We start from the raw sequence: 14,857 nt of genomic DNA, 5'->3' as shown, positions 1-14,857 counted from the left end.
GTCACTGATCGTTTTCTCTGTAGCATGTGCGTGACGTAGCAATAACCAGATGCTTTCTTCGCTCTATGCAGGTAACGACCGGGAGTGTTCCCGTGAGCATGGCATCTGTAACCATCCACATCCCTCAGGACACCAAAGGACAGAACCCGCTAATGTACCTGACCGGGGTGCACACAGATCAGGTAAGGGCAACGGAATTGCCTATAAAAGTGTGAATTTTCAATACAGAAATACACCCTGAGGTTAGGGTGATCATGCCTGATATTTGGATGGAAAACTGAGAAGATAAATTCCATGCATCCTGAGTGCCAATTAACTAGCAAGTTAATTGCATGGAATTTATCTTCTCAGTTTCTTATTAGAAGCAGGTTATTGTTATAAGGAAACAGTTACAGATGGCAGAAATTATTCCCAAAGCTCGGTTTTGGCCAGGTGAAGATCTGACATTGTCAGCATCCTATCTATAAGAAGTTGGTGGCCTGCCACCATGGGAGACTAGCTGGTCTTTAAGATGCCAGCCTGGACTTTGACCTGGTGGTGATCAACCCTGGCTTCTTGGGGGTTTTTTGTTGGTATGTATGTATGTATTTATTTATTTATTTATTTTTAATTTTTTTATTTTAATAAACATATAATGTATTTTTATCCCCAGGGGTACAGGTCTGTGAATCGCCAGGTTTACACATTTCACAGCACTCATCATAGCACATACCCTCCCCAATGTCCATTTCCCCACCACCCTCTCCCGTACCCCCTCCCCCCAGCAACCCTCAGTCTGTTTCTTGAGATTGAGTCTTTTATGGTTTGTCTCCCTCCCAATCCCATCTTTTCATTTTTTCTTTTCCTACCTCCCCCCAACCCCCCCCTCCGCCTTGCATCTCCACTTCCTCATATCAAAGAGATCATATGATAGTTGTCTTTCTCCGATTGACTTATTTCGCTAAGCATGATACCCTCTAGTTCCATCCATGTCGTCGCAAATGGCAAGATTTCATGTCTTTTGATGGCTGCATAGTATTCCATTGTGTATATATACCACATCTTCTTTATCCATTCATCTGCTGATGGACATCTAGGCTCTTTCCACAGTTTCTGGCTTCTTGTTTTTATCGGCTGGGTTTCCTGCCCAACCTCAGGTCCACCCCCAGTCAATTAAATCAGAATCTTCAGGGCTAAGGCTCTGGCATCAAAGATTCCTCAAAAGGCCCTACTCCCAGGTAGTTCTCACACACGGCCCAGGCTGAGAAGCACTGTGAAGCCAAACCCCTTGCCATCGGCTCAGCCTAGTCTGGGACTCAGAGCTAGCTCTCCAGAAGTGTTCTTCCTGTGGTGTGCACGGGTGACGACAGGAAATCAAAGTCTTAAAATGGTCCACAGAGAGCCCTGGATTCAGTCAGTCTGCCTACTATTATTGCAGGTGGTCTTATTACATATCATACCTATCGTGTAAGAACCAGCGCCACCCATCAAGTCGCACTAGGAGGATGTGAATGCTTCCAGGTTTCCGTGAATGATTACAGGAAGTGTGGCAGGGCTGGTGATGAGAGAGAAGCCCACAGTCCCTCCCCCGCCCCAACATGCGACCACAGGACTTCCTAACATGTCAAAAGGAACATCAGAAATGATTTTGGTTCTTCATACTGATTTGATGTCCTTCCGTGTAGGCTGGTGACATCAGTTGTAATGCCGAAATAAATCCACTGAAAATAGGACTCACATCTCCTTCCGTGTCTTTCAAGAATGAAAATTTCCGGAACATAAAAGAGCTGGTGAGGCCGGGTTGACGGGGTGACTGTTTCTCTGGGTGACTCACTGTTTGTTTAACTGGAAATCAATGCACTTCTTTTCTCCTATCACTTCATGCTACAGAATGTTCTCGTTTGGGCTTTGACGGTCTGTATGAATCAAGATTTAGAAAATACACTCTCAAGTCTAGATTACTGGGATTATTCCTTTTGCCGGGAATATAAAATCCAAGTGCCAGATTTCATGAGATCAAGAGTTCCATGTGAAACTATGGGAGCAGGCACTCCGTAAGCATTTCGAGGGGCTGTGAGGGAACTGCGCACGTGCTTGGAGGGTGAAGCTCCTTACATCTCCCTTCCACCCGATCACTGGGGTTATTTTGCCGCCAGAATGCCTCTCTGGCCATCCTTCTCAGTTTTCCAATATTTTACTATCTCCTGCTCCAGAGCGATGTGCCTTTCCTTGAGAAAGAGGCTAGTCTAGCATCTGGTATGTGCTTGGCACGTATTAAGAATTCCAATCGAGCCCCGCATTGGGCTCTCTGCTCAGCAGGGAGCCTGCTTCCTCCTCTCTCTCTGCCTGCCTCTCTGCCTACTTGTGAGCTTTCTCTCTGTCAAATAAATAAATAAAATCTTAAAAATAAATAAATAAATATTTGGGAAAAAGAAAAAAAAAAAGAACTCCAGTAGTAAACCTTTAGCAAACAGCAACCTTAAGCAAACTGTAGTTCTCCTCCAAGAACGACATTGAAACTCTGGTTTTCACTTATTGAAATTGCTTTATTTTGTGACAGAGGCGGGTAGGGGTATGGGAAAATAGAATGAAATTGTTTCTTTTTTATAGTGTAATTACGGTGTAAATATGGCTTAAATCTAAACAGTAGTATGTAAAAATGCCCAGGAGAAACTCGTGTCAGCGTATGCCAAAATATACTTCTGAGCATTTTCCTTACTTTTATGAAAATGTTTTGATTTTGTAAAGATGGCAGCTGCTGTGAACAACACAAAACACAAAACAACAAAGAAACTAAAGTCCTCTAAGAAATCTAATCGCCGACCACTCAGTATTCAATGAACATCCATCTCTATACTTCTAAGTATTAACCCATATCTAGATAAACCTATCCTGTTACATAAATGAACCCTGCTACCTTTTTTTTTAATAGACTTAATTTTTTAGAGCAGTCTTAGGTTCACAGCAAAACTGAGTGGAAGGGACAGAAATTTCCCAACTACCTTTTGCCCTGCCATGTGGATAGCCTCCCCCACTCTCAAAATCCCCTCCCACATCAGAGTGGTATAGCTGATGAATCTGCACTGATGCATCATCATCACCCCAAGCCCATAGTTTACAATAGCATTCACTCTTGGAGGTCAGATGTTCTATGGGTTTTCACAGGTGTATAACATGTATCCACAATTAGAGTATAATAGAGAATCGTTTCACTGCCTTAAAACAACTCTGCACTTCATCTGTTCATCCTTCCCTCCTCCCTAACCCTTGGCAACCATAATTCTTTACTGTCAACTTCTTTTTTCATCTAAGGAATACATCTCTATCAATTATGTTTAATGACTAAATTGCACTGCATTTTGTGCATGTATATTCAGTAATTTACCTAACTAGTACCTTACGGATAAACACAAATTATTTCATGGGGGGGTGGGGTGCTTTTACTCTCAGAAATAGCAATGCAACAAGTAGGCTTGACGTACTCTTCTCCACACATTTCTTTTTTTTTTTTTTAAGATTTTATTTATTTATTCATTTGACAGAGATCCCAAGTAGGCAGAGAGGCAGGCAGAGAGAGAGAGAGAGAGAGAGAGAGAGAGAGGAGGAAGCAGGCTCCCTGCCAAGCAGAGAGCCCGATGCGAGGCTCGATTCGAGGACCCTGAGATCACGACCTGAGCTGAAGGCAGAGGCTTAACCCACTGAGCCACCCGGGCGCTCCTCCACACATTTCTGATCAACATCCATACAGACGGAAAATGGCTGGGCCAAAGAGTGTGCCCTTTTTACCTTTGGAGCCTAGGGTCACAACTTCCTGAAGAAGGGTTAGAAGGTTCGGGAGACCGTCTGTTTTCCTAGATCCTTCTCAGCACTGGGTTTTATCTACCTCTGTAAAATTTTAGCATTTACTTTGTCAAGCCCGTACTAACTCTTTCCTTTCACCATTGACTCCACCCTGAAAGAACTGCAGAGCGGCTTCATGCAGTAATGTTACCTGCTGGCTGAAAGACCTTCAGGTCAAAGGAGAGTACTTCCTTAATGTATCGACCAGAATTTGGAACGGGACTTTTGCAGCAGTAAGTATAAGCTTTATTTGTTGGGCTTATCAATAGCAAGGATGCATAAAGTTTCATTCTCAGTAAGTTCATACCCTTTGACAAAAGCAGTATTCTGGCTGGTATCAGCAATGCCCAGATGACTCAGAGCAATTTTACTCTGGAAGGCAATAGGCTTCTGCTCCCTTTCCAAAGCTTGCCCAACCTCGTTGTGCCTCGGCATCACCTGGGGTGGCTTGTAAAGCATCAGCTTCATAGACTCCATGCCACCCTACTACATCAGAATGTCTGAGATGTCATCAGGATCCCCTGTGCTGTCCTGGGGCACAATGGGCCACCTCGTTTGTCTTCGTCCTCGTGCCCTTGACATTTCTGCCTTCCTAGTCACTTCTAACATGCGCAAATCAAAGTACTCCTGTCTGTCTCCTTCCTTGAGCTTGCGGCTGACTGGTACCAGCCCACCACGTAGATGAATCTTGCCATGGGGACTCTCTGCTCTCCTGTTTTACCCTTTCTCTGGTGAAGGTCCAGTGTACATACATCTTTTTTTAAGTCATTCCCATCTCATGAAAAGTTTGAAGAAAGTGTCAAAACAATGTCAGTGTTTTTTCCATTTGGCAGGTGTGACTCTGCGGGAGTCATATCTGCTTTTAGCTGAGATTTTAGTAGCCAGAATCTCAGTCTGGCATGAAAAATAGGATAGACAGGGCTCCCTAAAGCTGACTGCGTAAGTAGCTAGCTATTCATTTTCTCAACACTGGCTCTGATCGAGGCAGGAAAAAAAAAAAAAAAGTCTGAAAACTCCAGGGGTCCTCTTAGTTCTTGTGGATTTTTTAAAATAATGAATCTTCAATGTTTACTAACCATACTCTGGTCCCTATTTTCTAACCATTTCATGAGCTCTCCAACAACCCCATTCTCCCTGCTATGGAATTTTAGGATTAGAGAACTAAGTTCCCTCTGAACTTGTCCCTGGAACCAAAATATGAGCAATATTCTTGGATAAAGACCTAATAGAGAGAGGAACAGTGAAAGGCAGGAAGAGGAACAGAGAAGTGGGGGAGTGTAGCAGAGAGGAACTGGGTTTTCCTCTTGCTTGCTTTTATTTTGTTGTTGGGTATACTTGCTTGCAAGCCTTTCGGACCCCTCTAAATCCCGTTAGATGGGAAGCATGCAGCGAGTTATACCACTGTCCCAGCTGATGTAGTTTGGTGCCAGACTTCACCAATTGGTTCTTGTCTCCTTGGATTTGAGGAACAAATGTTTTCCTAGCAACCTCTGCCAGTTGGGAAGGAAAACTGACTGTTGCAAATCAAAATGCAATCATGCTGGCTCTGTAAAAAGCATTTGGGTTTTCTTGAGTTTAAAACTACACTATTTTAACTGACTTTTAAAAGTACCTTCCCAAAAGTTGTCAGGAGCAAAAGTTTCATTTCTAGGAGCAGATTTCTGAAGAAGTGTATTTATGCTTTTTCAGTGGTTATGGATGAGCTGAAAAACTCCCATGAGAGTCCATGTCTATTGAGTCCCACACATCTTCCTCCTCCAAGAAAGGTCAAATGTTTATTCCCACCTTGTTTTCAACTATTTCAACAGTCAAATGGATGTTCTTAGGCCACCCAGGAGATCCAGTCTGAAATACAAGTCTCATTTCCTGTATTAGAGTCCATGAACATTGTGCCTTTCACCCGTTTCCTGACACACTGCAAGTGAACATTTCCATAATTTTGTCATAAAGTGATTGCTCAGGCCTCCACATAAACGGCATGGTTGGCCGCCGTTTGTAAGGCAAAGCCTCGAGAGTGCGAGCAGGTGTGTTACTCCACTCTCCCAGGTCCGCGTGGTGTCACTACCACTGTTCACCTGCAGGATACCGTGTGCACAGCTGTGCAAAGGGGCAGGCTTGGGAGGGCAGATAGATCCGTGTTGTGCAGAAATTCTTTTTAGTCTACTGGGACCGTGACACCAGCATCACTTAACTGCTACTTTTCTTTTTAAAGGAAACCATTATCAATACTGTGAATGTTTCCCCAACAATATGTGCTTAAGACACAAGGGTTCAGGCTTAACTTCTGATGCAATCTTCCATCTTGAGAAAATTAAAACTTCTCACACTGAGCAGGGGGAAAGGAAATAAATTGCTCACTTTTTGGATATGCATTCTCTTTCTGCCTCCCAGATATAATTTAGCAGATTACCTCATGAAGTATGTTGAAACATGTGCCTTAGTAACCAGAAAAACTGAATCCTAGTAGCCAGAGCATAGGAAGGCAGTTCTCAAACCTGGCCATTGTATGCTATTTCAAAGTAAACATCAGTCCCAACATTTGCATTACAGAAAAAACAAAATATACATCAATAATGTATCCACTGAAAAATCCCTTTTCTGTAACTAGATCCAGGAATACATGTAAAGCTATTTCATATTACATGGTTACCAGTAACAGCATGAAATGTGACCTTCCTATATGCTGGCCCCAAATCCAGTATTTTATGGAAACACTTAGATTAGGAAACCTGAAATTATTACTCATTATGTACCTTGACAAAAGGTGCAGGGTGTCATGCATGGCTAACATGCATGGTCAAGTTTAAGTGTACTTTTACTGTTTTTAATCTAAGTTTCCATTATTTGACTTATTCAGGTAAATATATAAGACCTCAAGCTTGCAATTTTCCCTCATAATGCAAACTTCACAAAGTTTTTAAAAATCTGAACCATGATCTTTTCCAATTAAACTTCATTTCTAAATCCTGTTTTTCAGCCATTTTCAAGTTAGAATCACCTGGAGAGTGATTTTTTATCTGCTGATGCCTTAACTTCACCCACCCAAGATTTGGTTTAATCTGCTATTAATGGCCCAAGGATCCACATGTTTTCAGTTCCCCAGCTGCTTCCCACATATATCACCGATTTAGGAACACAAAGATTCTTGAGGCTTCTTCATAGGTGCCATTTGCTCTTGTCATTTTCCAAAGGGAAATAAATAATGAATATGCCAAAGTTTCGTGTGTTAACTTCTGTGAGGATAAAATCTATTCGTATGTTCCAGTCAACTTTCCAGACCGTACAGCTGACAGCATCTGCAGAAATCGACACCTATAACCCTCAGATATACGTGATCGAAGAAAATACAGTCACGGTAAGCACCTCCTGTCACCCCAGCAGGCACTAGTCTCTGACAGGCATTTATTTCTGGAAACTTTAAGAGTAGTGGTTCTTCTCACCTATGCATCTGTGTGAGTTTCTTAGTGAAACTCTAAAAACCTGAGGTTTATTACATTAGGCTTAGATGGCAAAGTTGTTTGCTACTCAAAAAAGTTCAGTGATGTATTTGCCCTCCACACTCCCCCTCCCGTCCCCACTGCCCCGCCCCAGGGAAGCTGGATCAGAAGGGACAGTCCACTGCAAGGCACAACAAAGGGGGTTCCTACTGTTTGTGGCTCCCTAATCCAGGCTTCAACGAGCCTGCCAGTTCTTCCTCTCTCTTCTTACTCTCATGGCACAGTCTACATCTTAGGCCATGACATTCAAGTCATGCTTATTTGAATCATACATTTTATTGTTTAAGTAGAAGTGCTTAAGTATGCGTAATAAATAAGGCATTTATTAGAGGGTTTGGGGATTTTTTTTTTTTTTTTTTTTAGTATTCCCTATAGCTAGATACTGGCACTGTGTGAAGTATCCATTCATTAGTTCTTATAGTCTAGAAAACTATAAATGTTCCCCTTGATTAAAAAAAGAAAAAGAAAGAAAGTCTTGCAAAGAAATGTACTTTCAGAGAAAACAAAGGCTCACTGTTACAAGGGCTGGCACAGGGCAACTTTCCTTTGCACTGAAACTCTGGTTGGAATAGGCCATATTTAGATATAGTGGGATTTCCAAGCTCAGCTAATCTGCTGGCAGAGCCCTGAGCATTTTCCTCCCAATGCTTTTGTTAACAGTTGGAAGCCCCAGTTTAAGAATCTGCCCCAAGACCAGCCTGGTAGCTGGCCTCAGTCCACTGTTGCAGCCATTAAAAAGCCAATGGCCTCTGAACTCTGGACCTCTCTCAATCCTTGAGAGTAGGACTCTCAGCACTGGTGTCCCACCCCACCCCGGTCCCAGGGGAAAGGATTCCAAGAAAGGATCCTGTTCAGCTCCCGGCATACCACCCTCAGGAAAGGGCCGCACCCTCTCTTCAGAGGCTAGGGCATGGAAAAATTAGAAATGGAGCCAAAGGAAATGTGGACTTCAAATTCAAAGTACTATGAACTTAGCAGTACTATAGATATTTTAAAAGTTCATTTTAGAAAAATGTAGTGTTCAGACTCTCTGAACATCTGCTGAGGTCTTTATTTTTTTTAGAAAATACTATTAATTTCAATTTTCAGTTAATTTATCTAACAAAGTGAACGCTTTGGATATTTTTCTTGGTTTTCTCTTATCAATACTGATAAATACCAAAGGCCAACTATCACCTGTCTATGAAAATATATTTTGAATCCAAATAATCTGGGTAATTTTTTTTTTAATACTTGGAATCCAGATAATAAACTGGCATATCCCTATAGATGGATGAGTGATTCTTAAATTTATTTGAGTCCCAGTCCATTTAAAAATCTGAAACAAAAATTTTTATACTTGTGGATCCCTTTGAATCCATGGACCCCACCCTGGGAAATTCTGGAATGGACAGTAAAGGTATGACTGCCATTAAGCAGTAAAGTACAAATTCACTTACTTTATTCCTAAATTGTAAAACCTTATTTTAGCTCTTGAAAATATAAATGAAAAGAAAAATAATTACCAAAAGGCAAGACAAAGTTCAGCCAACTCATAAATTCTGTGACAAGAAGCAGCACATCTGCCACTGTAATGGAGTGTTAAATCAATCAATAAATTGGGTTTTGTCAACTTGTTTTCCCCAAAATACAACTCAATATTCTTAATACACATTGTGGAGGAAATGGCAGTGATTCTTTCTGCAATTAAAAAAAATACATAAAATATATTTTTTATATATATGTGTGTGTGTGTGAGAGAGAGAGAGAGAGAGAGAGATATGGATGATACAGTTTTACCATTAGAACTCTTAGGGCAACCATTCTATTACAAAGTCACAAAGATTCCCAGAAAGCAGACATGAAGAATCACAAGTAGCCTCAAGGACAGTTTATCACCGAAAAAGGTCAGCCTGAGCTATTACTTCCACTTTTTAACAATCCATATCAAATAACGTGAGTTAAGTGAAAGGAATACTTAGGATTCTAGTACAAAGCTGCTGTTGCTTAGTCACAAGGGATCTGGGGTTGTTAATTTGTTTGGTCTTCAACTCCTCTCTCCAAGACTGCACTCCAAATGCTGTCACTTGACGATGAGACTATGCCAGAAACCGAAGTTCCTATTTCATAAATAAAGCATCTGAGGTTGTCAGAGGTGACATATCCACTAAATACAGACACAATTAAAAAGAGAGGAAACTAGAAAATTTGTATTTGTTGCCTGTACTGTGAAGAAGCATTTTCTCTAGAAATTATACTGCACGTTTAGCTGAAGAGTGAGATCATGCGTGACTCATGTCACCTTTCTGGACCACCATTTATAGAATTAGAGAAATTGACTAGACCATCTCACTTTTTCTGGGTGCTACAATTACTTAACTATTGCATATATACATTTGCAGATTCCCATCATGATAATGAAACCCCATGAGAAAGCTGAAGTTCCAACTGGAGTTATAGTAGGGAGTGTAATTGCTGGAATCCTTTTGCTATTAGCTCTGGTTGCAGTCTTATGGAAGGTAAGAAAATTTTCATATTTAAAAACATTGGGCTCCTAAAGACATCGGTCTTGAATTTCCTTATCAAACGGTAGCCTTAAGTTTTATATAGTACTCCTCCATCATAAGAGAAAAGAAAATGCAAATTTATTTGCAAATTCTCCCTTCTGTCCTTGAAAACAATCAGTAAGGATTTTATATCTCCGGTCTTGGTCCATGTATATACGTATGTGTGTGTGTGTGTATAACACACACACACATATATATGTATATACACATATATATGTACTTTTTTTTTTTTTAAGCCTGCCTTACGTCCTGATGCCTGAATGTTTTGTTCAGCTGCAAATAAGTAGACCCTGGAAAATTTTAACTTTATGCAATTCAGAATTCAGTCCAACTCCCTGGGTATGATTTCCTCACTGAAAAGTTCTCTCCAGAGCCCAGAGATTCCCAGACGTGCTCCAATGGGCAGCCAACCGGGGGAGGGGGAGATGTCAAAACAAAATAGCCCATAGGTGGTAAAATTTTTATATAATCATCTTACAGCTTGGTTTCTTCAAAAGAAAATACGAAAAAATGTCCAAAAATGCAGATGAGATTGACGAGACCACAGAACTCAACAGCTGAGCTCCCCCCCGGACCCCGCAGTCTATGGACAGTGTCGCACTCTGGGTTTGCAATTTGCATGAATGGATTCTTTTTTTAAATCCCAGTGTTTTATGTGTAATAGGTAAACTAGCCTGATATTTTACGAAAACTGCAGGTCAGTTTGGAAAGAAGAAATGGGGGGGGGTGGCTAGGAGTATAAAGGTAAGACTTATTTTATATGGGGAAAAAGTGATCTTTCCACTGGCTGGTCCAGAGTTTACATTATAACATGTGTTGTGTCGGAAAAATGAAATGCTTACCATCATGAGAAGACTTAAAGAAAAATATAACCTTTCTCTGATTTGGTGGGGGGGGGTACCCCAACCATTAAAAATGGTTTCTAAACAGTAATGACCAAAGTGGAAGGACTTGGTTGGCACAGATACAGAATTAGATTGGATACTGATGTCGATGGGGGAAAAACAACACAGGTTTTCAACTCATGCTGCTCATCCAAAGCTGCCACAGAGGGTATTTTAAGTGATAATTTTCTTAAGAAAGTAGGGTAAAATTTGCTATTGGCCTGAAGCTGCCTTCTCAGTCCCTTGTTTGCTAGGACGTACTTACCAAAACATGCTTGGATACCGGGTAGGAGCCGAGAGTATGCTTTCTGGAGAAAAAACTTCCATTTAAGTGTGGAGAAGGGTAGTAGTAGTATAGAGGCCAAAGCATAAAACTGTGTCTAAAATCTGTAATATCACAACATTTACGGTATAATCCTATCTGCTAGAGGCCCAGCCTATGCTACAGGAAGTAGGAAGTTTTCTTTCTCCTTCAGGATGCCCGGCTGGCTAACTTGACTGGCTGGAAGGGACCTAGTTTGAATTTTTGGAAGAGGAGTAATTTCTTTGCCTTTGGCATCCTTCCACCTTCCATACTAAACCACTTTTCCCACTCCGGGTGTCCCCATCTTCCAGAAGTCCCTCGAGGCATGCCTTCCTCTCCAGTAATCCGGAGCTAACCACCTTCCCTTGGCCCTTGACCAGATATCCCATTCATTGGGGGCAGCTGCTCTGCACCAGGTATGAGGAAGAAAACTCATCTCACATACTTGCATGAATAATCCCCTTAACTCCAGTAAGCTATTTTCACTTATTGGTAAACAGGTAAGAAAAATAAGCCAGAGTGAATTTCTAATTGTTGGAATTTCAAGCAGTGTAAAGAAGGTAGTTAAAAAAAAAAAACTCAAGAATTTGCAAGAAACTACAAGGAGATATTGGAAACCACCAAATTAGCAGGTGCATCCTCTGTGTTTGTGTGTTGCTAGAGGACTTAAACTTCCAGAAGAATGACTGCCACCTGGGCAAGTTTGCTCCCTCGCTAGCTTATTAGGTCCCAACTCCTGAGACATTTATTTGGTTCGACAAGGATGAATGCCACTACTCTGTTTTTTAACAAGCATCCCAGTCACTGATGTAAATAAACTGTCTTGGGGATACACCACCCATTTCTCCTTTTGCACTTCCTTTTCCATTTCTGAGCCCACACATTCTCCAGGAGGGACTTGGAGAAAGGCAGAGAGACAGAAAATGACATAAAAACCTAAAGCTTTAGACAAGTCACTCTGCCTCTTTACACTGCAGTGTCCTCATTAGAAAATGGGAAGCCCGGGTTGTAATTCAGCAGCAATGCTTTTAGCTTTCAAAGTCTATGACCTCAATTTCTTGTAATTACAATCCTCCAAAAACCAGACTTTGAAAACAGGTATACGCCTCAGTGCACCCGGTCCCGACCACCCTCCTGGCCCAACTCCGGTGAGCTACCTAAAGCTGTCTTCAGTGATTTATGTTCAGTGATTTATTTTTGTATTTGACAAAGCAAAACTAGGGGGCAAAATTAGCCACAAAATGTCAGGGGTTTATAGCAAAAACATGGTATTCTCCAGATGTGCTAGGGCCCAGTTCTCATTAACAGCCATGTGGACTTGGAGTCCAAAACTTCTTTAAAAGAGCAGAGGAAAAACATCACTAACTTGATAGAGTATTTAATAAGCCATGTAACTACTGTGCACATACACGCTAGTTCTTCAGGGTGCTACCCAAAGACTTCTAGCAGGTCATTCCTTTCATTTTACTCTGCCCCACTTTTCTCCCAGAAGCACTAAACTGAGGTCACATATCCATGGCGAGTTTGAGAGCTTTGGCCAAGCCATGGCTTAGGTAATCTACCTTGTCAGCATTGTCTCCATGAAGTAGCTGGGTTACTCCAAACTAAAAACTTAGCCACTTGTCTCTGTACCATTTATTACCTTAGGGCAAGGTTTCTCAGCCTGGGTGCTACTGATGAGAGGGGCTGGGTAATTCATTCTTGCAGGGGACGGTCCTGGGTGTTGCAGGACCTTCAGCAACCCTGGCATCCACCAGGTGTTGTGACAATCAAAAAATACCTCCAGACATTGTATCACACCTTCTAGGAAGCAGAATCACCCCCACTGAGAACCCCACTACACTAAGAGCAAGTGGCCTAAATACACAATTTCTGTTATCAGATCAAAATTTGAGGTGGTGGCTCTACTGAGTATTTCTCAAGCACTTTTAAGCAAAGGCGAGTATTTATCCAAGAAATTAAAGAAAAAGCCCATTGCATGAAAAAAGTTATGTATTCCTATTCAGCCCTACTTTTGTTTTAAAAGTATAATATGGGGCTTATAAGACACCATCTTAAAGTTTCCATTTCATAAATGGTATATAGATTAAGATCTATAGAATGTGATTAAAAACAGTTGCTTCATGCACAGCTGCCACACAAGCCATTTATAAAATAGTAGTTTGTGAGGAAGCTGCCTTGAGACTTGAAATTGTGCATCATTCATTTTAGCAGCAAAAGGAGAACTCTCAACTGGAAAGAAATTTTTCCTAGCTGGCAGAGTTCTTCTTATAAAACAGAAGTTATTAACTGTGAAAAGAAAACTAAAACCAATTTATCATAATCACACAAGTGATTATACTAAAAGCTATTATAAAAAGTGTAATTTCATAATGTATTTATCTATTCTGATATACAGCTATAAGTTAATATATTAAAAATCTCATCAATTAAGACATTAAACAGAAAGGGGATCCCTCAAACTGAGCACCCTGGCCCATCTTTGCTATTTCAGTTTGCTCACAGAAAATATCCGCATTCATAACTTTTCAGGATTATGCCCTTCATGTACGTTAACCATACACATTTTAAACAATTTGAAAGACTAAATATCCAGAGGTAGAAGATAAACATGAGGGTAAAGTTTGAAATAAAAATGTTAACTCCATGTTTGAACCTTAAGTAATGAAAATATAGCCATATGTAAATATAAAAAGATGGTTTCATCTGTACTGGATTTTGGCAGATAAAGTCAAAATAAAAATGTATATACTGCACAGCTATGTTAGAATTGTGTATTTTTTAAAGAGAAATTGTCTTTGATATATTCCTCCCTGTAAAGTATGAATCTTTAAGATGTGATAAGTACAGTTGATTTTTTTTATTAACTGGTTTTGCCTTTTTTCTCTCCACCAAAAATATAAAAATGTATGCATGTTCATCAAATTGTATAATTCATTTCTGAGAAATCAAATTGAAAGATCAACATTAGTATGAGAAAAACTCTTAAGTATGAGAATCAAGCAAAATGTTATTTAACTGTAAACCACTCTTCATACCACCTTACTGAATTATAATTAAAATCGTTCTGAAAATTAAGTTATCTTACTTTGGACTTTTAATTTTGCGGCTTGTATATTTCACTGTATTTATCTTGCACACCCCCATGGAGTCTTGAACCAGTTCTGAAGCAAAGTAAGCAAAGAGCGAGGCTGTTATCTAATCTCTTAAGTTACTAGCAGTGACCACAGGATGTTCTGTAAGAACCTTTAAACTACCTTCATGGTTTAGGGACTAGGTGTAAAACTTTGCCTCTAAACGTGTGTCCACAGATAAGCAGCGTTGCATCACCAGAGCCTGTTACAAAATGCGTATCTCTAGTGCCATCCAGAACTACCGAATGCCAGTGGGAAGTTTAACAAGATCCCCAGATGATTCCTATTACATTACACACTAAAGTTTGAGAAGCCCTGCTCTAAAGTACAACTTCTCTCTTGAAATAAAATGTGTGCTTGGAATAGAGAGAAAAAAAAAAAAAGGTTGGGCAAACTGTTGCAACTTGCCAAAGGAGTCATGTGAAGGTTTCTTTTGTTTGTTGTTTTGTTTAAGTTTGAGTAAGCAGGAGGGTTTAAATATTTTAAGGATTAAATATGCTGAAGTTATGACGTGTTAGGAAAGATACAGAGCAAGCTTACCGACTGGCCCTCACTGCACAAATGGCACATTAATGCAAAGCTTGGGTGGCACATGCTTCCATCTACATCGATGCACAAATGTCTCCCATCCCAGATCAGGTGATCTGTCAAACGCCTTCTTTAACTCTGCCCA

The 14,857-nt window shown here is 40.6% G+C and overlaps 1 protein-coding gene across 1 annotated transcript in view; it reads left to right on the top strand.

Annotated features, from left to right (window-relative positions):
• ITGA2 (integrin subunit alpha 2) overlaps window positions 1–13,002 on the top strand; it is a 110,819-nt gene extending 97,817 nt beyond the window's left edge. The window contains exons 25-30 of the mRNA XM_080803706.1: window positions 72–182; window positions 1,665–1,769; window positions 3,939–4,052; window positions 7,085–7,174; window positions 9,698–9,814; window positions 10,343–13,002. Coding sequence (XP_080659832.1) covers window positions 72–182; window positions 1,665–1,769; window positions 3,939–4,052; window positions 7,085–7,174; window positions 9,698–9,814; window positions 10,343–10,423 — 618 coding nt within the window. The 3' untranslated portion in view covers window positions 10,424–13,002. The remainder of the gene's footprint in view (window positions 1–71; window positions 183–1,664; window positions 1,770–3,938; window positions 4,053–7,084; window positions 7,175–9,697; window positions 9,815–10,342) is intronic.
• The last annotated feature ends 1,855 nt before the right edge of the window (window positions 13,003–14,857 follow it).

Source organism: Martes martes, assembly GCF_963455335.1.
Source record: "Martes martes genome assembly, chromosome: 5".
NCBI lineage: Eukaryota > Metazoa > Chordata > Mammalia > Carnivora > Mustelidae > Martes > Martes martes.
This window is presented reverse-complemented; position numbering and strand designations above follow the sequence as displayed.